Raw genomic sequence first — 25,962 nt, forward strand, 5'->3', positions numbered from 1 at the left:
TGGCGTTCCACCCCCTTCTTCCTCAAGCCTGACCGCATGGCTAATGGCGTCGTTTGAGCGAGCTTCAGCAGCAAGGCAGCGAACGCTGCTAACAAAGGCGCGTAATGGCGTCGCTTGGAGAGGGAGGTCGCAAAATGGACGAAAGGGCCTACTCCTTATTTGATTGATGCAACGCAGATTCAATTATTGGAAACACGGCCTTAACTAAAACACATAATAATGAAATAACTGAGTTCCTATGGTGGCCTACGTGTTGCTTGTGGACTAACTAGGGGTGCAACCTTTAACCTTTAATGTCATATTTACAAGTGATTATTTATTTACAAAAGTGTGGGTTCTAAAACCGCAACAATATTATTACGGTACAAAGGGGCACATGGTATAAGGGTTATTTTCTTTGAAGAAAGCTGCCACATCTAGACTGCTATCATACTTACATTTCTGAACTCCACAGGTATGTGGCTTCCAAAAAACATTGATAGTTCGTGCACTACAACTTGAGCAATTGATATGAAACTTTCAACATAGGAGCGCCTGCCTACCCATGGAGAATTTTTACCTGCGACGTGCCGCAGGTCTACAGGAGCATGTCTACCGGTCTACAGGTCTACCGCATTCTACAGGTCTACCGCAGGTCTACATGGTCGTTGTTGTTGTTGGTCGATATTTGAAATTGCACCTATTGGTCGGACAGCTGTTGGACCTCACCCACATTTGTTGCTTAACTCCACCCACCATGGCTGCCATCTTGGTTTTCTGATGGCCTAAGACATCAGGCCTGTAGGCTTCTGCTTGTTATATACTACAAAAAAATCAAAGCAAAATCGAATATAAATTATTAGTAAGGTTTAATCAAGGGCATCAGCATGCATGGTAAATGGTTCCCCAAAAAAAACCTTACATAATTTTTGAATGGCCCCATATTGTGGTTAACCCTTTGAGTACAGGATTTTTTTTTGATAAAAATACCCCCGGTACGGGATTAATTTGGCATTTTGGTACAGGAATGCAACCACGTTCTGACGATCTATTTATAGGTATCGTCGATGATGTGTAGTAACGTCATCCGTACACAAAACTTTTTGCGGGTTGCGGCACTGGACGTCATCCGTACTCAAAGGGGTTAACCAATCCGTGACCATGTGGTGAATCAGCTCATTCTTATATAACTGTGGCAGAGGGTGTCATGGATTGTTTGTTTGTTTTTCATATGCAGCCTGTGGCTGCTGGTTGCATCATTTCCCTGGAAGTGCGTTTGTGCCGCTGATGCAGTGCCCCAATTACCAGTGAGGTGGTACTCATGATTTGCTGACCTCAGAAGGATGACAGGCTGAGTCAACCCACCTGGTGCTATTTAACAGCACGACAGGGGCTCAAAGTCAAGACCGAAGATCTTAAACCAGACCCCTTAACCCTTAAGCCAACACCATGCTTGGAGTAAGTGGATATTATGAGGTGTGGGGGGTAAGTTGGTGTGGATTCCCTTAACCCGCTGTTGTGGATTCAACAATCGACCAGGATTCAAACTCAGGATCCTAGGATCGCAAGCCAGCACCCTAACCATTAAGCCAACACCAGGCTCGGGGTCATGGATGAGAGGTGTTGAATCCATCTTTAACAGCGCATTAAATGTGTTTCCCAATCGTGCTGTTCATGTATCTTTTAATAGTGCATTAAATGTATGTTTCCCAATGGGCCTGTTACCAGATTTTGTCGCAGGTTGTGACCAAAGTGCAGTCATTTTAGTTTCGCAAAGTTACATGATGATTGGATGAAAAATGCAGCCGGCATTCCAAAAAGTCAGTTTTCTGTATGTAGGCATGGGTTGTAACTTGCAGGGTATTTCATGTATCAGGAATAAACGGCCTGACCTCAGTCTGCTCAGCCTCGCCTGACGTATCACTCACTGTGTCCATAATCCATCCAAATACAAATGTGCATAAGGGCTTCGACTCCGTGAAAATGGTAGTTTTTGTATTTGAATAATAAACAGCTAGATTCAGTGGTAAAGCCAAATGGTCGTCGTGCTGGGGAATGAATACCATAATTCATATTCTAGTGTTCTACCCGAAGACAGGTTCAGTACTGTCCAAGCATTTTTTGGCAAGGGTTGTACTCGGTTGTTTGCCATTGCCTTCCCAGGAGTCGTTAGAGCAGGAATTTGGAATTTGTTTTATCATTTATAGTTACGGCGTGGTTGAGCTTCAACGTGGTTGGATGTCAATGAAATATAGTCTGTTGGGAGCCGTTGGTCAGGTATGTGGATGGACAAAAGGACCACTGAGGCACTCAGAAACATGGTGGTGGGATGAGGAAGTTGGAAAGAGGATTGACGAGAGGAGGAAGAAGTTCAAGGAGTGGCAGAAGGCGAAGGGTCCGGGAGCAGAAAAAGCAGAGCATGAAAGTTATAAGGCAGCCAAGAAGGCTGCAAAGAAAGAGGTAGCAAAGGCGCAGGAGGCATGAAGGAAAATGTTCGGAGAAAGCTTGGATTCGGAAGAGGGTCAGAGGGCGGTATTCAGGATTGCAAAGCAGATAGCAAAAGAGAGGTGTGATGTGATGGGGGTGAGTTGCTTGAAGGATGAAGTGGGACAAATCGTTGTGGACCCAGATGGAATTAAAGGAAGATGGAAAAGATATATGGAAATGCTGTTGAATACAGAGAATGAATGGGATGGCAACATGGAGAGTAACACAGTTTTAGGACCGGCAGAGAAGATAACTGAGAAGGAAGTTGAGGAAGCGATAAAAGCAATGAAGAGTAGAAAAGCGGTAGGGCCGACGGGAGTTGTGGGAGATATGTTGAAGGCAGCAGGAAGTTGGGGTGTGAAGAGAATGACAGAGATCTGTAATCTGGTGGTGAAAGAAGGCCGCATTCCTGTGGATGGGAACTGAGTACCCTTGTCCCTCTATACAAGAGGAAAGGTGACCCTCTGGAGTGTGGCTCGTACCGAGCGATAAAGTTATTGGAGCATGGAATGAAGGTATTGGAAAGGGTGTTGGAGAGGAGGACAAGGAAGAAGGTGAAGATCGACGAAATGCAGTTTGGATTTATGCCAGGAAGAGGAACGACAGACGCGCTCTTTATTGTGAGGCAGTTGCAGGAGAAGTACATGGAGAAGAGAAAGAAGTTGTTTCTTGGGTTTGTTGATCTGGAGAAAGCATTCGATCGGGTTCCACGCGCAGTATTGAAATGGGCATTGAGGAAGTGTAGGAGTGGAGGAATGGTTGATCAGAGTAGTGATGGCAATGTACAAAAGAGCGCGCACAGCTGCAAGGACGAAGGACGGGAACAGTGGTGAGTTTGAGGTGAAGGTGGGAGTGCATCAGGGGTCGGTACTAAGTCCACTACTATTTGTAGCTGTGATGGAGGTGCTGGCTCAGAACGTAAAGGAGGGTTTACCATGGGAGTTGTTGTATGCAGATGATCTGGTGTTGATTGCGGAAAGTATGGATGGACTGAAGGAAAAGATGAACAAGTGGAATAGTCTGGTCTGTTAGGGGGATTTTAAGGGGGGATTGTGCAAATTTGTCTACAAGCATGAAACTTGGCACACTTGTAGTTTGTGACCTGTTGAATTCAAATCTGCCGGGAGCCAAAGCCAATTCTCAATGGGAGCACCATATTTGACACTTCAAAATGGCCGCCACTCAAAAACTGACCTTTCCGTTACTCGCCAACCAAAAGTCACATAATTACAATTAAAAGCACTTTTCTAAGGTTTTGGACCTCACTGATTCTAAATCTGATGTCTGTTTGACAGTAGCCTTGACAGGAAATTTTACATTTTTTTTTTTTAATGTTTGACAATTTTTTTAAATTTTAATTTTTTTATTTAAATTTTATTTTTTTAATTTTATTTCATGAACATGGGATTGTGAGTTCTGGACCTTTGAGCCCAAATCTCTAGAGACTCAGGTGGTGCCTCAACACCAGAGCAGTAATTGGAGTATGACTTCTGTCTGAGGAGATACAGACCCATGACAGAGACCTGGTGAGCATAGCGAGTGCGCTTTATATGATGCTCATGAAGCACAGACTGGGCACGGCCAGATGTGAGGACCTGGGCCTGAGTAAGAATGTTGCTCCACCCAGAGTCCCGCAGCAACTTACCAATCATCTGGTGCATTTTGTCCTCTATGTGTGGAGCGCCCATCATCAGGACCAGCTTATCTTCCCCCATTGTGTCAGGGAATGACCACTGCAGCTGCTTAGCGATGGCATACAGAGGCTGGTCACCACCAAGCACAGGAGTTTGACCAGGGTTGAGGGCCTCTGTGCCTTGCATTGTGAGATGCATTGCATGTTTCATCATAGAAGGTGTGGCTGCTTTGTCAGGGAACAGAGGTAGAACCCCTATCAATGCCTTAGGCTTCACAGAGTCATCACTCATGAGTCGGGAGTTGTAGCCTGACCAGGTGATGACTTCACCTTCTGGCAATGTGTCCTGTTTCAGCACTGTGGACACATGTGCCATCCAGGACTCATCCTTGAATTTGGCTCCATGTAGCAGATTATGAGATGGCCGAGAATTGAGATCTGGAGTACATGGTACATGCAAATCATTGCTTGAGAATTCAGCTGGTTGAACCACTGTGTAGGATTCAGGAAGTTGTGGTACAGTAGTGTCTGTAGGATCCAGCTCGATAGAGGGTTGCTGTACTCCTTGGTTGGCCCAAGACAGGTGGTTTGTCATGCTGATTGCTGTCCCATGGAACTCATCATGGGAGAAGTTACCTTGGTTGCTGCTATCCAAGTTGTCTACATCAAAGGTCATGAAGACCCCACTACGGATGTTTGTGGGCAGCACAACTCCATCCTGGACAAACTGTTTGACGTGTGCTCGTGCCATGGATCGCCTGATCTCCAAGACACGACTGTAAGACACAGAAACCCCAAAGGCATTGGCATTATTGATCTCTTTCTTCCGCATACCCTCACCATGCAGCTTGAGGCCCTGGTACAAAGGGAAAGGGGTCTCATGTTCTTTGTTGTGACGGATGTTGCTGGACTTTGTGGCATGATGTGAACCACTGCAGGTATTATAAATAATCTGCTGGGCAATGGCGCTTGCAACTCTTGCCCTGCCTTGTACCTGCGCCTGCAACTCCTCATTGCTCTGTTCACGCAAGATTGAGGGGCCCTGGAGCAGGATGTTGAGGAAGCTTCTCAGCTGTCCAGGGATGGGAGATGTCAGGGAATCAGGCAAAAGAACCAGTAAATGGTTCTTGCCTCTGGAGACAGCATTTCCTAAGTATTACTGCTGCTCGCATCAACAACAAAGCATCATCCTGACCTATCTGGGACTTATGGGCTTCAGCTATTAGATCTCCAACGTTCTGGTTGCTAGAGATATAGACTTCCTTGCCCTGCGAGAACTCTGTCGACTCAGGAAGCAGCTTCAGAAGATACTCCTTGAACCGTGTGGCATGTGGTTCCCTGGTATCAGAACAGGGAATTCCCTGTTGCTCCACAAGTGTTCTATGTAACTGTCGCAAAGCAGACCGTTTGAAGACTGAGTCAGAGTCCTCGACTAAAGCAACAATTTGCGCAATGGCAACTGAATTGAAGTGAGGGGCAGGAGGACCTGCAGATGATCTGCGATCCTCAGCACGAGCTGAGTCTCTCAGGTGCAAGTAACACTGTACATGATAGTAAGTGTCACCAGCGTGGGCATCAGCTGCGTGGGCAATCAGTTTGCCCAGAAGATTGAAATTGTTGGTGCTCTGAGCCCAGGTCTTTAAGTTTGTGTCTACATTAAATGTTTCAACTTTACGTAGATTCTTTTGGTCCTGTCCCTCACATATTATGCAACAAGGAGACTTCTGAGGAGCAGAAGACACTGCAAAACTGGACCGTAGTTTCTTAGGTGAGTTTTGGTCACTAGAATCCTCTTTTTCAGTGAACCTTCTCAGGCGAGAGTTACTGCAGTAGGTTCTGCAAACTTTGTGATATTTGGCATTGTGTGTCTGAAGCGTCTTAGCAATGCCCTGGCCCTCATCAAGCTGAGCCCATGACACTTTCAAACAAGAAGGCATGACACCAATGGCTTTAAAACCATTCAGATCTTTCTCAATTGAAGCAAGGCCCTCTTCCGTTGGCGTCTGCAACCGTTCATCCTTTTCTTCTTGGCAGACACAGCAAAGCTCCCAGTAGATGGCATCCATCCTTGCCATCCACCACCAGTACAGCTAGGACTTCTATGCTCTATTCTTCTATTCGATTCTTCTATTCCCACAGCAGAACGACAGGCACCTGAAAAAAAAAAAAAAAAAAAATTTAAATAAAAATAAGTTAAAATTTAAAAAAATTGTCAAACATAAAATAAAAAAAATATGTAAAATTTCCTGTCAAGGCTACTGTCAAACAGACATCAGATTTAGAATCAGTGAGGTCCAAACCCCTAGAAAAGTGCTTTTAATTGTAATTATGTGACTTTTGGTTGGCTAGTAATGGAAAAGTCAGTTTTTGAGTGGCGGCCATTTTGAAGTGTCAAATATGGCGCTCCCATTGAGAATTGGCTTTGGCTCCCGGCAGATTTGAATTCAGCATGTCAAAAACTACAAGTGTGCCAAATGTCATGCTTGTAGACAAATCTGCACAATTTTTCCCCTAACAGACCAGACTAGAAGGAATGTATGGAGACAAAAGATCTGAAGGTGAATATCGGAAAGACGAAGGTGATGGCAAGTGGTAAAGCATGTGGTGAGGTGGAAAGAACTGGGAAGTGGCCATGTGCTGTGTGCAGGAAGGGTGTCGGAGTGAACTCCATTCAATGTACAATGTGCGCTGAGTGGGTTCATCAAAAATGTAGTGGTCTGAGAGGGTCATTAACCAGTGTGGCAGCTACATTCAAATGTAGGGTGTGCACAGAGGGAGCTGCAGATGGAGGAAATGTTGAGTTGGATCTTGGAGAGGGCGTGAAGCTGGAAGGTATGAAAACATTTTACTACCTCTGAGACATGCTGAATGGAGGTGGATCAGACTCGGCAACGGTTGCAAGAGTGAGATGTGCATGGAAGAAGTTTCGGGAACTGAGTGGCGTGCTGATGAGGAGGGGAGTGTCGTTGAAGCTGAAGGGAAAGGTGTATGCTGCATGTATGAGAAGTGTTATGATTTATGGGAGCGAGACATGGGTAATGAACGTAGAGCAGCAACGAAGGCTGGAAAGGGTGGAAATGCGAATGGTTCGGTGGATGTGCCGAGTGTTGTTGAGAGAGAGGAAGACAAATGATGAATTGCGAAAGATGATGGGAATAGAGCCTGTGATTGATGCTGTGAAGAGGAACAGGTTGAGATGGTTTGGCCATGTGTTGAGAAAGGATGAAAGTGACTGGTTGAGAAGAGTGATGGAAATGAATGTAGAAGGAAGTAGAGGACGGGGAAGACCGAGAAAGACTTGGCTAAAGATGGTGGAAGAAGAAATGCGGGCAAGGGGGTTAACAAGGAGAGATGCAGAAAATAGGGCAAAATGGAGAAGATTGTCATGGGGACCGCAAGGCTAACCCCCGCTCTAGCAGGGAAAATGGCCTTAAAATGCATGTTGTTTGTTGTTGTATTTATAGTTCCGGCGATAGCTAGCCTCCTCTTCACTCTTCACTTTTTAACGTCCACACATGGACGGTACACATTGACGAATCATTCTGCCTGTGGGACCCCAGAACGACAGTTTATAGATGGGTCGAGATTTGAACACAAGCAGGCTAGACAGCTCAGAAGCGATGGTTTTGGATTGAAAAGTTGGAAACCCTGCCGAGATCCATGCACTGATGTCCCAGGCATTCACCCACGAAAATCAATCACTCAGCCACTTACAATTTAGCAAAATTCTTACTATTAGACGTGCATCTATTTTCACCGTTACTGCACAATAAATTATTATAATTGTAGTGTGGAAGCTTCATGAAAAAAGAACGATGTGGGTGCTTGCCACAGGTCCACAGCATGGGGTTCCTAAGAACCATTCTGTCAATGCAAAAACTTCCTCAAAACTAAGGGGTATTCATGGAATACTTACCGCACAGTCTTGAGAAGGACTTGGTGCGAGCCAACTCTTGTTTTTTAAGGTTTATTTTCTTTGATCCAATATGGCTGCCAGGTCACGTGATCTTCTGAGGCTAATAGCCGGCGAAGCCGGTGTTGTCAATAAACGAGTACGTATTATGTTGAAAACCTGATTATGCCTTGGCTTGAGAATCCGAAGCACAGTGGAGGCAGCCATCTTGCGGATGCGGAAGTATGCATAACAAATTAAAAACGTTCATTAGGAGTTTCTTTCACCCGTCATCGTTTGATTCACAATCTTATGCACCTCCGATGTATTAATAAAATAATTTAAGACCAACATCGGCCCGCACGGGCCTGGTTATCTTCAACAAAACGCGTTACCAAACACCGGACCCAATGAGAGTCGAGCAATTGCAAAAATATTTCTAAAATGAAATCACTCAATGGAGGCTGCCATCGACCGGATGCGGAAGTTTGCATAAAACAATTGCGAAAAAGTTCAATAGGAGTTTGTTTCACCCGTCGTTCTTTGATTCACAATCTAATGAAACCTCTAATTAGTAATTAAAATACGTTAAGACCAACCTCGTTATCTTCAACGAAAATCGTCATCAAACACCAGAACCAATGAGATTCGAGCATTTGAAAAAATATTATTACGCGTTTCGGAGGGTGAAAACGGCATCAAATATTCTAACATTGACGAAGAATTATTTTTTAGAAATCTCGCGGCCGTATGGGATAGTTTTTCACGGCCAGAAATATGGTATAAGCGGTTTATAGCCGGCGAAGCCGGTGTTGTCAATAAACGAGTACGTATTATGTTGAAAACCTGATTATGCCTTGGCTCGAGAATCCGAAGCGCAGTGGAGGCAGCCATCTTGCGGATGCGGAAGTATGCATAACAAATTTAAAACGTTCATTAGGAGTTTCTTTCACCCATCATCGTTTGATTCACAATCTTATGCACCTCAAATGTATTAATAAAATAATTTAAGACCAACATCGGCCCGCACGGGCCTGGTTATCTTCAACAAAACGCGTCACCAAACACCGGACCCAATGAGAGTCGAGCATTTGCAAAAATATTTCTAAAATGAAATCACTCAATGGAGGCCACCATCGACCGGATGCGGAAGTTTGCATAAAACAATTGCGAAAAAGATCAATAGGAGTTTGTTTCACCCGTCGTTCTTTGATTCACAATCTAATGAAACCTCTAATTAGTAATTAAAATACGTTAAGACCAACCTCGTTATCTTCAACGAAAATCATCATCAAACACCAGAACCAATGAGATTCGAGCATTTGAAAAAATATTATTACGCGTTTCGGAGGGTGAAAACGGCGTCAAATATTCTAACATTGACGAAGAATTATTTTTTAGAAATCTCGCGGCCGTATGGGATAGTTTTTCACGGCCAGAAATATGGTATAAGCGGTTTACATATTTAGTTTAGAAATACGGATAGTTTTTCACGGCCGGAAATATCCCAAGTTGAGACGGCATTCACCGAATTAATCACTGCAAGCTAACGTCTTCTGGTGGAGGAAGCTGCCGTGCCCGGAGAGAACCAGTCCTGCCAGCGACTGAAGTTAGAAGACTACACACATACTGTGAAAACGTATGTTTAGCCCAGTTAAAATTTCTTAAAATAGGCCTTAAGCTAGCACATCGTATAGTTACTTCCTTAAGCTTCTTGTGACATTTATTGTATGCAGGTATTGGGGAGGACTGTCTGCTCTTCTCTTTTACCAAGTCTTACCAGGTACGGTACCTACTACACCTACCTACTACCAACTGCCTAACCTACTGATACCATAGTGATGTGTAAAATAGTGGCAAGAGGCTTTGGCTTCGCCGGCTCATTGCGGCTTTGCAGTCGGTACTAGTAGCCGGCGAAGCCGGTGTTGTCAATGAACGCGTACGTATTATGTTGAAAACCTGATTATGCCTTGGCTCGAGAATCCGAAGCGCAGTGGAGGCCGCCATCTTGCGGATGCGGAAGTATGCATGACAAATTTAAAACGTTCATTAGGAGTTTCTTTCACCCGTCATTGTTTGATTCACAATCTTATGCACCTCCAATGTATTATTAAAATACTTTAAGACCAACATCGGCCCGCACGGGCCTGGTTATCTTCAACGAAACGCGTCACCAAACACCGGACCCAATGAGAGTCGAGCATTTGCAAAAATATTTCTAAAATGAAATCACTCAATGGTGGCCGCCATCGACCGGATGCGGAAGTTTGCATAAAACAATTGCGAAAGAGTTCAATAGGAGTTTGTTTCACCCGTCGTTCTTTGATTCACAATCTAATGAACCTCTAATTAGTAATTAAAATACGTTAAGACCAACCTCGTTATCTTCAACGAAAATCGTCATCAATCACCAGAACCAATGAGATTCGAGCATTTGAAAAAATATTATTATGCGTTTCGGAGGGTGAAAACGGCGTCAAATATTCTAATAACAATAATATTCTAATTCTAATTCTAATAATTCTAATATTCTAATATAATAATTCTAATAATTCTAATAATTCTAATTCTAATAATATTCTAATAATATTCTAATATTCAAATATTCTAACATTGACGAATAATTATTTTTTATAAATCTCGTGGCCGTCGGGGATAGTTTTTCACGGCCAGAAATACGGTATAAGCGGTTTACATATTTAGTTTAGAAATACGGATAGTTTTTCACGGCCGGAAATATCTGAAGTTGAGACAGAATTCACCGAATTAATCACTGCAAGCTAACTTCTCTGGTGGAGGAAGCCGCAGTGCCCGGAGAGAACCAGCCCTGACAGCGACTGAAGTTAGAAGACTACACACATACTGTGAAAACGTATGTTTAGCCCAGTTAAAATTTCTTAAAATAGGCCTTAAGCTAGCACATCGTATCGTTACTTCCTTAACCTTCTTGTGACATTTATTGTATGTAGGTATTGGGGAGGACTGTCTGCTCTTCTCTTTTACCAAGACTTACCAGGTACGGTGCCTATTACACCTACCTACTACCAACTACCTAACCTACTGATGCCATAGTGATGGGTAAAATAGTGGCAAGAGGCTTTGGTTTCGCCGGCTCATTGCGGCTTTGCAGTCGGTACTAGTAGCCGGCGAAGCCGGTGTTGTCAATAAACGCGTACGTATTATGTCGAAAACCAGATTATGCCTTGGCTTGAGAATTCCGAAGCGCAATGGAGGCCGCCATCTTGCGGATGCGGAAGTATGCATAACAAATTGAAAACGTTCAATAGGAGTTTCTTTCACCCGTCATTGTTTCATTCACAGTCTTATGCACCTCTAATTTATTATTAAAATACTTTAAGACCAACCTCGGCCCGCACGGGCCTGGTTATCTTCAACGAAACGCGTCACCAAACACCGGACCCAATGAGATTCGAGCATTTGAAAAAATATTTCTAAAACCAAATCACGCAATGGAGGCCGCCATCGACCGGATGCGGAAGTTTGCATAAAACAATTGCGAAAAAGTTCAATAGGAGTTTGTTTCACCCGTCCTTCTTTGATTCACAATCTAATGAACCTCTAATTTGTAATTAAAATACGTTAAGACCAACATCATTATCTTCAACGAAAATCGTCAACAAACACAAGAACCAATGAGATTCGGGCATTTGAAAAAATATTTTTTTAAAGCTTATTACGCGTTTCGGAGGGTGAAAACGGCGTCAAATATTCTAAAATTGACAAAGAATTATTTTTTAGAAATCTCGTGGCGGTCGGGGATAGTTTTTCACGGCCAGAAATACAGTATACGCGGTTTACATATTTAGTTTAGAAATACGGATAGTTTTTCACGGCCGGAAATATCCGAAGTTGAGACGGAATCCACCGAATTAATCAAGAAGTAATTTTATCAATTTTAATCTCATCCAGAATGCAAATTGTGTCATTTTAGGTCTGAATTTTCGAAATTTTGCGAGCTGACCAATCAGCGATCAGCTTAGGTCAGCCAATCAGCGCCCTCGACACAGGACATCTTACCAGGGCGTCGTCTGCGACGCCGGGAACGAGGTTGGTGCAAAACAACCGAATCACGCGTAAGCATATGCTGCTCGAAATAGTTCTCATCATATGCTCAAATTTCCTAAGCTAAATCGTCATTGCTTTGGGCACTGTGAAACGTATCAAGTCACTCGCTTACTGCACAGCGAAAAAGTACGAGCACTTGAACAACGTGTTTTTCGACTCGATTCTGCAAAACGCCATGTCACTCGGTCAAAGCCAAAACGAGGAACAATGTTTCGCCTCCATTCTTCATCGCCACACCGACCTATCAGATGTGGCATGAATGACGACGTTTATGCTTAACCACGACATAAATGTACCCAAGTCTTGGGTACCCAAGCTAATTCGTGAGAAAGTGTCATGTGACTCCTGCTCATTCACCAGGTTACAATCTACACTGTTTCAATTACCAGTTTAAGGCTACACTTTAACTGTACACTGCTAAATTTCTCTAAAGCGTGTAAAGACCTTTGAGTGCTCGCACCAGCATATATGTGTTGTTGAGGATGTTCAAGAGTACTTACAGGTCACTATCAGCGTCTATCACCTTGTTTTCGCGATAAAAAGCAATGTTCTCACGAAACGTAATTGGAAAGTAAACCACTCTGGGCCATTTTCGAAATTTTTCTCTTCTTTAGTGGTAGACCTGAAAAGCCGAATTAGGCTTCAATCCCATGCTCCCATGCTCAGTAGGTTTGTCTGATTTATGATGTTGTCCTGCACCTACCGGTACAAGCGGTTTACATAAAGAAAGAAAGCTCGGTTTGATTAACGACAGTCACACATTGCCGTTGAAACGGCGCTATCGTCTGATCTGTCGGCACTGATCTTACTGCAAGCTAACTTCTTCTGGTGGAGGAAGCCGCAGTGCCCGGAGAGAACCAGTCCTGGCAGCGACTGAAGTTAGAAGACTACACACATACTGTGAAAACGTATGTTAAGCCCAGTTAAAATTTCTTAAAATAGGCCTTAAGCTCGCACATCGTATAGTTACTTCCTTAAGCTTCTTGTGACATTTATTGTATGCAGGTATTGGGGAGGACTGTCTGCTCTTCGCTTTTACCAAGTCTTACCAGGTACGGTACCTACTACACCTACCTACTATCAACTACCTAACCTACTGATGCCATAGTGATGGGTAAAATAGTGGCAAGAGGCTTTGGCTTCGCCGGCTCATTGCGGCTTTGCAGTCATTACTAGTAGCCGGCGAAGCCGGTGTTGTCAATAAACGCGTACGTATTATGTCGAAAACCTGATTATGCCTTGGCTTGAGAATTCCGAAGCACAATGGAGGCCGCCATCTTGCGGATGCGGAAGTATGCATAACAAATTGAAAACGTTCAATCGGAGTTTCTTTCACCCGTCATTGTTTGATTCACAATCTTATGCACCTCCAATTTATTATTTAAATACTTTAAGACCAACCTCGGCCCGCACGGGCCTGGTTATCTTCAACGAAACGCGTCACCAAACACCGGAACCAATGAGATTCGAGCATTTGAAAAAATATTTTTAAAAAGCTTATCACGCGTTTCGGAGGGTGAAAACGGCGTCAAATATTCTAAAATTGACGAAGAATTATTTTTTAGAAATCTCGTGGCCGTCGGGGATAGTTTTTCACGGCCAGAAATACGGTATAAGTGGTTTACATATTTAGTTTAGAAATACGGATAGTTTTTCACGGCCGAAAATGTCCGAAGTTGAGACGGAATTCACCGAATTTATCAAGAAGTAAATTTTATCAATTTTAATCTCATCCAGAATGCAAATTGTGTCATTTTAGGTCTGAATTTTCGAAATTTTGTGAGCTGACCAATCAGCGATCAGCTTAGGTCAGCCAATCAGCGCCCTAGACACAGGACATCTTACCAGGGCGTCGTCTGCGACGCCGGGAACGAGGTTGGTGCAAAACAACCGAATCACGCATAAGCATATGCTGTTCGAAATATTTCTCATCATATGCTCAAATTTCCTGAGCTAAATCGTCATTGCTTTGGGCACTGTTTTCTGTTACGGAGAAAGTAAAAGAACCGAAATGAAAGGAAAAATGGTACAACCTCCACCAGTGCTATCATCACTGAAACATGATTCGACAACCTGTTTCAATTACCAGTTTAAGTCTACACTTTAACTGTACACTGCTAAATTTCTCTAAAGCGTGTAAAGACCTTTGAGTGCTCGCACCAGCATATATGTGTTGTTGAGGATGTTCAAGAGTACTTACAGGTCACTATCAGCGTCTATCACCTTCTTTTCGCGATAAAAAACAATGTTCTCACGAAACGTAATTGGAAAGTAAACCACTCTGGGCCATTTTCGAAATTTTTCTCTTCTTTAGTGGTAGACCTGAAAAGCCGAATTAGGCTTCAATCCCATGCTCCCATGCTCAGTAGGTTTGTCTGATTTATGATGTTGTCCTGCACCTACCGGTATAAGCGGTTTACATAAAGAAAGAAAGCTCGGTTTGATTAACGACAGTCACACTGCCGTTGAAACGGCGCTATCGTCTGATCTGTCGGCACTGATCTTACTGCAAGCTAACTTCTTCTGGTGGAGGAAGCCGCAGTGCCCGGAGAGAACCAGCCCTGACAGCGACTGAAGTTAGAAGACTACACACATACTGTGAAAACGTATGTTAAGCCAAGTTAAAATTTCTTGAAATAGGCCTTAAGCTAGCACATTGTATAGTTACTTCTTTAAGCTTCTTGTGACATTTATTGCATGCAGGTATTGGGGAGGGCTGTCTGCTCTTCTCTTTTACCAAGTCTTACCAGGTATGGAACCTACTACACCTACCTACTACCAACTACCTAACCTACTGATGCCATAGTGATGGGTAAAATAGTGGCAAGAGGCTTTAGCTTCGCCGGCTCATTGCGGCTTTGCAGTCGGTACTAGTAGCCGGCGAAGCCGGTGTTGTCAATAAACACGTACGTATTATGTCGAAAACCTGATTATGCCTTGGCTTGAGAATTCCGAAGCGCAATGGGGGCCGCCATCTTGCGGATGCGGAAGTATGCATAACAAATATTGAAAACGTTCAATAGGAGTTTCTTTCACCCGTCATTGTTTGATTCACAATCTTATGCACCTCCAATTTATTATTAAAATACTTTAAGACCAACCTCGGCCCGTACGGCCTGGTTATCTTAAATGAAACGCGTCACCAAACACCGGACCCAATGAGAGTCGAGCATTTGAAAAAATATTTCTAAAACCAAATCACGCAATGGAGGCTGCCATCGACCGGATGCGGAACTTTGCATAAAACAATTGCGAAATAGTTCAATAGGAGTTTGTTTCACCTGTCGTTCTTTGATTCACAATCTAATGCACCTCTAATTTGTAATTAAAATACGTTAAGACCAACCTCGTTATCTTCAACGAAAATCGTCACCAAACACCGGAACCAATGAGATTCGAGCATTTATAAAAATATTTTTAAAAAGCTTATTACGCGTTTCGGACGCTGAAAACGGCGTCAAATATTCTAAAATTGACGATGAATTATTTTTTAGAAAACTCGCGGCCGTAGGGGATAGTTTTTCACGGCCAGAAATACGGTATAAGTGGTTTACATATTTAGTTTAGAAATACGGATAGTTTTTCATGGCCAGAAATATCCGAAGTTGAGACGGAATTCACCGAATTAATCAAGAAGTAAATTTTATCAATTTTAATCTCATCCAGAATGCAAATTGTGTCATTTTAGGTCTGAATTTTCGAAATTTTGTGAGCTGACCAATCAGCGATCAGCTTAGGTCAGCCAATCAGCGCCCTCGACACAGGACATCTTACCAGGGCGTCGTCTGCGACGCCGGGAACGAGGTTGGTGCAAAACAACTGAATCACGCGTAAGCATATGCTGCTCGAAATAGTTCTCATCATATGCTCAAATTTCCTAAGCTAAATCGTCATTGCTTTGGGCACTGTGAAACGTATCAAGTCACTCGCTTACTGCACAGCGAAAGAGTACGAGCACTTGAACAACGTGTTTTTCGACTCGATTCTGCAAAACGCCATGTCACTCGGGCAAAGCCAAAACGAGGAACAATGTTTCGCCTCCATTCTTCATCGCCACACCGACCTATCAGATGTGGCATGAAGGACGACGTTTATGCTTAACCACGACATAAATGTACCCAGGTCTTGGGTACCCAAGCTAATTCGTGAGAAAGTGTCATGTGACTCCTGCTCATTCACCAGGTTACAATCTACACTGTTTCAATTACCAGTTTAAGTCTCCACTTTAACTGTACACTGCTAAATTTCTCTAAAGCATGGAAAGACCTTTTTTTTTCTTTTTTCTTTTTTTTTTGTATACTGAATCGAGGCTCGTGAAAGAGCTAACATTTATTTCACAAACAAATCAACCAGACAAACAAAATATACAAAAAGAGGGAGCGGAAGACAAGATGGGGAGAGAAGGGGAAGCACACAACCACAATATTTGAGAGCAGGGAGAAGTGTGGGAGGGAGAGGGCTTGGGGGGAGGAGGCATGGAAAGGGGGGGGGGAGTGGGAGAAGTATAAAGCACAAGCACACCAAGGACTTCTGAGTGCTTGCACCAGCATATATGTGTTGTTGAGGATGTTCAAGAGTACTTACAGGTCACTATCAGCGTCTATCACCTTCTTTTCGCGATAAAAAACAATGTTCTCACGAAACGTAATTGGAAAGTAAACCACTCTGGGCCATTTCGAAATTTTTCTCTTCTTTAGTGGTAGACCTGAAAAGCCGAATTAGGCTTCAATCCCATGATTCCATGCTCAGTAGGTTTGTCTGATTTATGATGTTGTCCTGCACCTACCGGTATAAGCGGTTTACATCAAGAAAGAAAGCTCGGTTTGATTAACGACGTCGACAGTCACACATTGCCGTTGTAACGGCGCTATCGTCTGATCTGTCGGCACTGATCTTACTGCAAGCTAACTTCTTCTGGTGGAGGAAGCCGCAGTGCCTGGAGAGAACCAGTCCTGACAGCGACTGAAGTTAGAAGACTACACACATGCTGTGAAAACGTATGTTAAGCCCAGTTAAAATTTCTTAAAATAGGCCTTAAGCTAGCACATCGTATAGTTACTTCCTTAAGCTTCTTGTGACATTTATTGTATGCAGGTATTGGGGAGGACTGTCTGCTCTTCTCTTTTACCAAGTCTTACCAGGTACGGTACCTACTACACCTACCTACTACCAACTACCTAACCTACTGATGCCATAGTGATGTGTAAAATAGTGGCAAGAGGCTTTGGCTTCGCCGGCTCATTGCGGCTTTGCAGTCGGTACTAGTCGCCGGCGAAGCCGGTGTTGTCAATAAGCGCGTACGTATTATGTCGAAAACCAGATTATGCTGTATCCCTTGGCTTGAGAATTCCGAAGCGCAATGGAGGCCGCCATCTTGCGGATGCGGAAGTATGCATAACAAATTGAAAAACGTTCAATAGGAGTTTCTTTCACCCGTCTTTGTTTGATTCACCATCTTATGCACCTCCAATTTATTATTAAAATACTTGAAGACCAACCTCGGCCCGCACGGGCCTGGTTATCTTCAATGAAAAGCGTCACCAAACACCGGAACCAATGAGATTCGAGCATTTTGAAAAAATATTTCTAAAACCAAATCACGCAATGGAGGCCGCCATCGACCGGATGCGGAAGTTTGCATAAAACAATTGCGAAAAAGTTCAATAGGAGTTTGTTTCGCCCGTCTTTGTTTGATTCACAATCTAATGCACCTCTAATTTGTAATTAAAATACGTTAAGACCAACCTCGTTATCTTCAACGAAAATCATCACCAAACACTGGAACCAATGAGATTCGAGCATTTGAAAAATATTTTAAAAAAGCTTATTACGCGTTCTGGAGGGTGAAAACGGCATCAAATATTCTAAAATTGACGAATAATTATTTTTTAGAAATCTCTCGGCCGTCGGAGATAGTTTTTCACGGCCGGAAATATCCGAAGTGGAGACGGAATTTACCGAATTAATCAAGAAGTAAATTTTGGCAATTTTAATCTCATCCAGACTGCAAATGGTACCTACTACACCGACTACACCTACTACACCTACTACACCTACTACACCGACGGTACCTACTACACCTATCTACTACCAATTACCTAACCTACTGATGCCACAGTGATGGGTAAAATAGTGGCAAGAGGCTTTGGCTTCGCCGGCTCATTGCGGCTTTGCAGTTGGGTACTAGTAGCCGGCGAAGCCGGTGTTGTCAATAAACGCGTACGTATTATGTCGAAAACCAGATTATGCCTTGGCTTGAGAATTCCGAAGCTCAATGGAGGCCGCCATCTTGAGATGCGGAAGTATGCATAACAAATTGAAAAACGTTCAATAAGAGTTTCTTTCACCCGTCTTTGTTTGATTCACAATCTTATGCACCTCTAATTTATTATTAAAATACTTTAAGACCAACTTCGGCCCGCACGGGCCTGGTTATCTTCAACGAAAAGCATCACCAAACACCGGACCCAATGAGAGTCGAGCATTTGAAAAAATATTTCTAAAACCAAATCACGCAATGGAGGCCGCCATCGACCGGATGCGGAAGTTTGCATAAAACAATTGCGAAAAAGTTCAATAGGAGTTTGTTTCACCCGTCGTTCTTTGATTCACAATCTAATGCACCTCTAATTTGTAATTAAAATACGTTAAGACCAACCTCGTTATCTTCAACGAAAATCATCACCAAACACCGGAACCAATGAGATTCGAGCATTTGAAAAAATATTTTTTTATAGCGGTCGAAGCCGGTGTTGTCAATAAACGCGTACGTATTATGTCGAAAACCAGATTATGCCTTGGTTTGAGAATTCCGAAGCTCAATGGAGGCCGCCATCTTGCGGATGCGGAAGTATGCATAACAAATTGAAAAACGTTCAATAGGAGTTTGTTTCACCCGTCGTTCTTTGATTCACAATCTAATGCACCTCTAATTTGTAATTAAAATACGTTAAGACCAACCTCGTTATCTTCAACGAAAATCGCCACCAAACGCCAGAACCAATGAGATTCGAGCATTTGAAAAAATATTTCAAAAACCAAATCACTCAATTGAGGCCGCCATCTTCCGGATGTGGAAGTATGCATAAAAAAATTGCGAAGAAGTTCAATAGGAGTTTGTTTCACCCGTCTTTGTTTGATTCACCTTCTTAAGGACCTCTAATTTGTAATTAAAATACTTTAAGACCAACCTCGTTATCTTCAACAAAAATCGTCACCAAACACCTGAACCAAAATTGCATCTGTCTACACTTCTGAGGTAAATGTGTACAAAATTGTAATTGCATCTATCTATACTTCTGAGGTAAATGTGTATAAATTTGTAATTGCATCTATCTATACTTCTGAGGTAAATGTGTACAAATTTGTAATTGCATCTATCTATACTTCTCAGGTAAATGTGTACAAATTTGTAATTGCATCTGTCTACACTTCTGAGGTAAATGTGTACAAAATTGTAATTGCATCCATCTACACTTCTGAGGTAAATGTGTACAAATTTGTAATTGCATCTGTCTACACTTCTGAGGTAAATGTGTACAAATTTGTGATTGCATCTGTCTACACTTCTGAGGTAAATGTGTACAAAGATTATACTTTGAAAAGTCTGCCATATAGAATACATTCATAAGCCTTTACAAAGTAGCTTTTATTCTCGTTCTTAAGTGTTTTCATAACTACCATTGCTAATAAAGACGCCTGAATAGATCGCTAAATATCGTTAAAATGTGATATGTACTTCTTCTTCTTCTTCGCTTTTTCAACCAGTCGAGCAAGACTGAGGCGTTTACAATGATTCTAATTTCGCTCGATTTCCGATGTGCGCCGAATTAGCGCTATATTAAATGCTCATGTAACATGAGGTAAAGTTTCAAATGTCCTACGTTGAAGGGTTTTCGATGTACGCTCTTAGCAAAATGCAGCCACGCACGACGTACGTGACGATGGCTTTCCCCCGCTTTTCGCTTCGCGAGCGAGCGCGTGCTAACTACGTACATGTAGCGTGCGAACACGGCAGGGATCTGAAGAAGAAGAATCTCTCGATCTTGTGACATGTCAGCTGAGGCACAATAACATTTTCCGTCTCGCACACTGAGGAACAAGGAAAGAACGTTTGCAGGATCATCTGAGGAAAGTTCGTCGATAATCATTTTATAACCGTGTGCCCGATGAAATTAAGTATTCTGAGATTGATAATAAATTCGGAACGATTATTACTATTATGTATATATTACGGACGATTGCCTATATTAATGATTGTGAAAAGATAATGAAATGACACAATATTTCCTATAGGGTGTACGTGTACATTCGTATTTTCATGGTGTTTGTTAATGTCCTCGAAGTGATGATGAGTCCCCCTTTTGTCTGACGGGTGACGAAGAGGCGCGAGCCGAGGGAGGGGCGCTCACGTGCTGCCTGATACTGGGCGTGACGTCATGGTCGCACGAAGCGCGCCTCGTGGTCCTCTCGAACGTCGCGGCCAATCGGCGCTCTCCTTGGGGCAAGAGTGGAAAACCCCGAGCCAATGAGAACGTGTGTTGCAGGAGTGGCGTAAGTTGTCTTGCCTCTTGGTCATATGACTGCGATGGAGTTACCAAAGCTCAAACTTGCCCTGGTTGGATTCCGTACTTTGGGAAAAATGTGCTGATATGGCTTCAACCTTGTTCCAAAAGCTCTTCCATAAGCGAGCGGCATCGAGTCCTGCGCTGCACTGGTCTGATGCGGAACCTTGGTGAGTTGGACTTCGGTTTATTTATAGTTTATTATTCTTGTTAAAGCGATGCTGAGATGTAGGTTTGTGTTGAAAAAAAAAGAAAAAATCTTAACCTGTGACAGAAGCAGAATTTCTGGCGCGAAACGTGCGCTCGTGTTTCCTTGGTTTCCTCAGTTTATCGTTATAAATGAGCTTCGTTCTTGGATCTTCAAACGGTGCTCGAGGTGCAGTTTGCATGTTTCGCTCGATGTTTACCTTCAGCATTGTCACACATCCGTGTCGATAAAAATGTACCTATTTGTAGGAACCGTGTCCGACTCGAGTTTAATAAATCGAATTGAAGGTTTCTTCATTAATTTGCTCTAAGTCTTGTGGTGCAAGTCTCGAAACTCGTTTGGTGTTCCCACCTCGGTACTTACTACTTTCATCACGTGACTGTAAACCGAGGGTCGAATCCTCGGTGGTCCGTTTGTCTTGTCATTACCCACCTGGTAAGCCATGTATTGTGTACAAATGTTTTAATTTTAAACCGCACAGGTACTTGATATATTTCTGGATTTGAGCAAAAAAAAAAAAAAATTCATCAAACTTCAAAAGTAAATTGTGGTGATTGTTCTTTCCAGAATACTTATTCATTCTTTGTAAAACTCTTCACGCCTTTCAATAAGTGTATGGCTCTGTTGATGTTTACGTCAGAATAGATTCTTCCAAGCTGCTCCACAAATACACAATATTTGATTCGTATAAGTCTATCAAGCTGTACTGCATGGCAGACACTAAATAACCCTGGCAAGGACAATTTTATTATTTCTCTCTTTACACAAAACCGAATCGATGAATCTGATTGCGAGGGCCTTTCTCTCTCTCACCGCAGGCAGGTTGGTGGTCTTTCTGTCTTCTATCGACTCCTCTCCTGCTCTGTCTGTGCTCTGTCCCCCAAATATTCCTGCAGGACACACAAGATCTGCCAGCAACCCTCTTCTGGTGAAACTGCCAAAATCAAGACTCTGCTCACCTTCATTCCTCTTTTCTCCCACCTCTGGAACAAACTCCCTCGCTCTCTTCAATCCCTCTCCTCCCTCCAGGTCTTCAAAACAGCTGTTCACCACCATCTCTTATCTTCCCCCATCCAAAACCTTGATCTTTTCTACCCCCGTTAAAACACCCCAACTCCGCCTCTTTCAATCCCCAACTTCTTTCCTGAAATTTCTAGTAGTGTTCATTTGTTTTATACTGTGTACCCCTCCCTCCTCCCCCAGCCCTACCCCTTTCCACAGACCTACCGATGTCCCTGTTCTCTTCTGTTGTTGTGCTTGTGTGCGTCCCTCTTCCTCCCCCTCTTGTCTCCCGCTCCCTTTATTGTATGTTTAATGTGTCTGTGCATGTTTTCATGTTCAATGTGTTAGGTCTTACACTAGCCTCGATTCTGTATACAAAAAAATAAAATAAAATCCATATTTATTTCAACAAGTTTATTTAAAAATTACAAAAATTCTTCTTGACATGAAAACAACTTTGATTCGTATTGTTGTGTCAACTCATTAGTCTCGTTAGTTCCTGAAGGTATGGGATGTTTGTGTGTGGTGTTGCTGTTTATATGCTGTTCCTTCATTCTCAGATCGACTGTAAATTTATATATCTCGGCGAAACTCTGCGTTGTTGAAATGCTCGGTCATGTGAGCTGATAGCACAGAGGAAAATCCTGTTTGGTTATTTTGTGTAATATTATGGTCAGGATCAAATGTAATAGTCTAATTTAAAAACAGAAATGGTCAAAGCTTGTACCAAATATATTGTTGTGGGGATGGGGCCATGGGGGTAACGTGGGTATGGTAAAATATTTTATTTCATTAATAAAGGTCTCGCTTAGCTGGTGTTTGGTTTCTTCTGTGAAATGGTAGATCATGTGTCATAGTGTTTGGTAGAAACCACAGGCCTCCTGCCCTTCTGTATATGTCTAGGCCCCCACCAATACTCTAAATCGGTTCCCATTTTTACTGTCTTTGTTTCAATCCTCTTGACCTATTGTGCACACATTAACACTATATACTGTGCACAAGGCAGCATTCCTCTCCCATTGTCGGGAGAGGCAAGAGGCGCAGCCAATTGGCGTGCCCAAAGCATCATGGCCGCCGAAGCTATAAAATTCCGTGAAGGGCACAAAAGGATGACCAGTTTTACCCGAACTTCCAACTACCATCTTGGAAAAATGTTACACTATCTCCAAAACCGCTCAATGGAAAAAAATTGAAACTAGGCTTATTGCCAAGTACTCCCCATTGGAAATAAGATGTGTTCATGACGTCATCATTTGAAAAGTACAACCCTTTATCTGATCAGTACGGAAAACAACATTTTCCTCTGCAGTTGTTTGTCTGATGGACACAAAATTTTGACTATTGGAGCACCTCCTTCTGTGGAAATTAAAAATGATAATTATGATGTCATAGGTCACGTGGTACAAGAGCCATCTTGGATAAACTTTGCATCTCTATCTCTGCAACAGCTCCATTGAAAAAAAAATAGAAACATGGTTCGTTGTCAAGTACTCCCAATGGGGAATAAGTGTTAACGATGATGTCATTGGTGCCTTAATTATGACGTCATAATTCAACAGGGACAACGCTTGAAATTTCTTGACAGTGATCTACACAACAATTGTATTAGAGAATATAAATATATGATGTAGTCTGTCAGCCATAATGGATCAAAGAAAAAAACCCTTCAAAAACAGAAGAGTTGGCTTGCACCAAGTTGACTGCACAGGTTAAGTATTCTATGAATACCATCTAGTTTGACTTATAAATTCTGCCCAACCAATGGCAGGTTAAGTCATGGAAAATACACAGAGCACATGTGCGATAGGCGTCATTTTGAAACTCACGTATTGTTGGTGACAGGTTCAGAAAAAGTGAAAATCGCAGATTTTAATCAACATTGATCGATGATCATTTTGTTTCTGTGCTATTAACGAATATAAATTGGCTTTGTAGAATGTGATGTGCAGATATTTTGAATTTACTTTTTTTCCCAATTACAGTATTTTCTGATTTTGTATTATGTGGACTTTGGACTTTGTGTTCTTCTTTTATATATATATATATATATACTTCCGTTGTATATACATATACGTTGTATGTTTATATATACAACTTCCGTTGAACTTGGGGACGACTAAGAAGAAGACCTTTGTTGGTCGAAAGCTTGTCGAAAAATAAAGATCGACGTCCTGGTCTGATTTAATCTCCCGATTATTTATTTAATGCAAATGAGACGCCCTGCTCGTACTGTGGAGTTTCTACTATTTCTCAGTTATATATATTTATATATATATATATATATATATATATATATATATATATATATATATATACAGTGATCCCTCGTTTATCGTGGGGGTTATGTTCCAGAACCCCCCGCGATAGACGAAAATCCGCGAAGTAGCGACCATATTTTTATTTTATTATTTATATATATTTTAAAGCTTTATGACCCTCCCCACACTCTTATTAACCTTTCCCATACTCTTATAAACACTTCCTATACTCTTAAACACTTTTTACACTCTTAAACATACGTAATTTTAACAACATATAAAATTCTAATGGGTACTCACCATTGAAGATACTGTAGCTACCCATGGGTCCCCCAAGCAAGACCAGCATCAGAATCTCCTTGCTCCAGCCGGTGACGTCACCGGCGGGGATCTTCGGCGCGAGAGTGGCTGGTCACGTGACCGCTAAAGCGTGCCGCGCTTTGCGGGTATAATCAGCTACACCTGTTGATCACGTGACCACCGAAGCACGCCACGCTTGAGAGGTGTGGCTTTCGGTTTCGGTTTCTGGTTGTGCTTTATAATGCAGCCCGATAAACGGGCTTTTCAGTGTTCCCGAGCTGGTTTTGAGAATAAATATCTTCTCGGACGAGTTTGTGTCTTGCCCGTCATTTCGTCCGTATCAAGCAAGAGCCCCGGCTCTTCAATACTACAACTTGCGTGATGAAGATGATGATGAATTAGCTGTGCAGTACTGATGACGATGAAGGTGATGACGATGATGAATGTACTGCACAGCCAGAAAGAGCATTACAGTTACCCATTACGTGGGTAACTAGCGCAAGTGGAAGCTGCCGCATCTGCGTTTTCCATACGCACGACTCTTTGTCTCTTTGTCTACCCTTGTACTGTACACTATGTACAGTATTTTATTTCTTGTAATATGTTTTAATTACTGTATTTTTCTTATTTCTTTACGTTTTTTAATTTTTTAGGCTAGAAAATGCTTATTTTACCACAAAAATATTTAAAATAATAGTATATAAAAATACATTTATACCGAAAAATCCCACGATATAGCGAAAAATCCGCGATATAATTTTACATATACTAGCGAGAAAAACCCGCGATGTACCGAAGCCGCGAAAAGTGAACCGCGATATAGCGAGGGATGACTGTATGTATATATATATATATATATATATATATATATATATATATATATATATATATATATATATATATATATAATCGTTAGATTAAATAAGACGCGGACGTAGCTTCAGGACGTCGATCTTTAATTGTCGACTAAGCTTTCGACCAACAAAGGTCTTCTTCTGAGTCGGCCCCAAGTTCAACGGAGTTCTAACTTCACTTCCGTTGAACTTGGGGCTGACTCAGAAGAAGACCTTTGTTGGTCGAAAGCTTGTCGACAATTAAAGATCGACGTCCTGAAGCTACGTCCGCGTCTTTAATCTAACGATTATTTATTCAATACAAATGAGATGCCCTGCTCGTACTTTGGAGTTTCTACTATTTCTTAGTTATATATATATATATATATATATATATATATATATATATATATATATATATTCTTTTCTTTTGGTATTTATGCAACGAAGTTTATCATTCGTAATACAGACACCCTCCCAATATCTGATCATTGCTTGCATTGACGATGCAACAAAGGTGAATAGCAAATTATATCTGGTGGACTTTAACAAATACCTTAAGTTTGTCATAAACAACCTGTCGGACAGTCACTGAACTGAAGGTCATGTTGTTTCACTGAGGAAGTGAATTATTATGGTTCCTGGAGGGAAGCATTAAGTGTTTAGTCTTGGTGTCCCGCTTTTTGAAGAACAAGCCCAAATTTTTATTTATTTATTATT

At 42.2% G+C, this 25,962-nt stretch overlaps 2 protein-coding genes across 6 annotated transcripts in view; one reads left to right on the forward strand and one right to left on the reverse strand.

Moving 5' to 3' along the window:
- LOC144891651 (bone morphogenetic protein receptor type-1B-like) overlaps nucleotides 1-21,995 on the reverse strand; it is a 129,378-nt gene extending 107,383 nt beyond the window's left edge. Inside the window, exon 1 of the mRNA XM_078775314.1 lies at nucleotides 21,809-21,995. The gene's annotated coding sequence lies outside the window, so the exon portion shown is untranslated. The remainder of the gene's footprint in view (nucleotides 1-21,808) is intronic.
- The window catches only part of LOC137425320 (folliculin-interacting protein 1), a 165,043-nt gene continuing 159,704 nt past the window's right edge, over nucleotides 20,624-25,962 (forward strand). For 3 of the 5 annotated variants that reach the window (XR_013623209.1, XM_078776534.1, XM_078776536.1), the window contains exon 1: nucleotides 20,640-20,811. Coding sequence is in view for 4 of the 5 variants with exons in the window: in XM_078776534.1 (XP_078632660.1) it covers nucleotides 20,729-20,811 (83 nt within the window). In the remaining variant the exon portion in view is untranslated. Of the gene's footprint in view, nucleotides 20,812-25,962 lie in introns of all 5 variants that reach the window. The other 2 variants (XM_078776537.1, XM_078776535.1) reach the window with 2 other exon arrangements.

Source organism: Myxine glutinosa, chromosome 4, assembly GCF_964187855.1.
Source record: "Myxine glutinosa chromosome 4, kmMyxGlut1.1, whole genome shotgun sequence".
Classification (NCBI taxonomy): Eukaryota; Metazoa; Chordata; class Myxini; order Myxiniformes; family Myxinidae; genus Myxine; species Myxine glutinosa.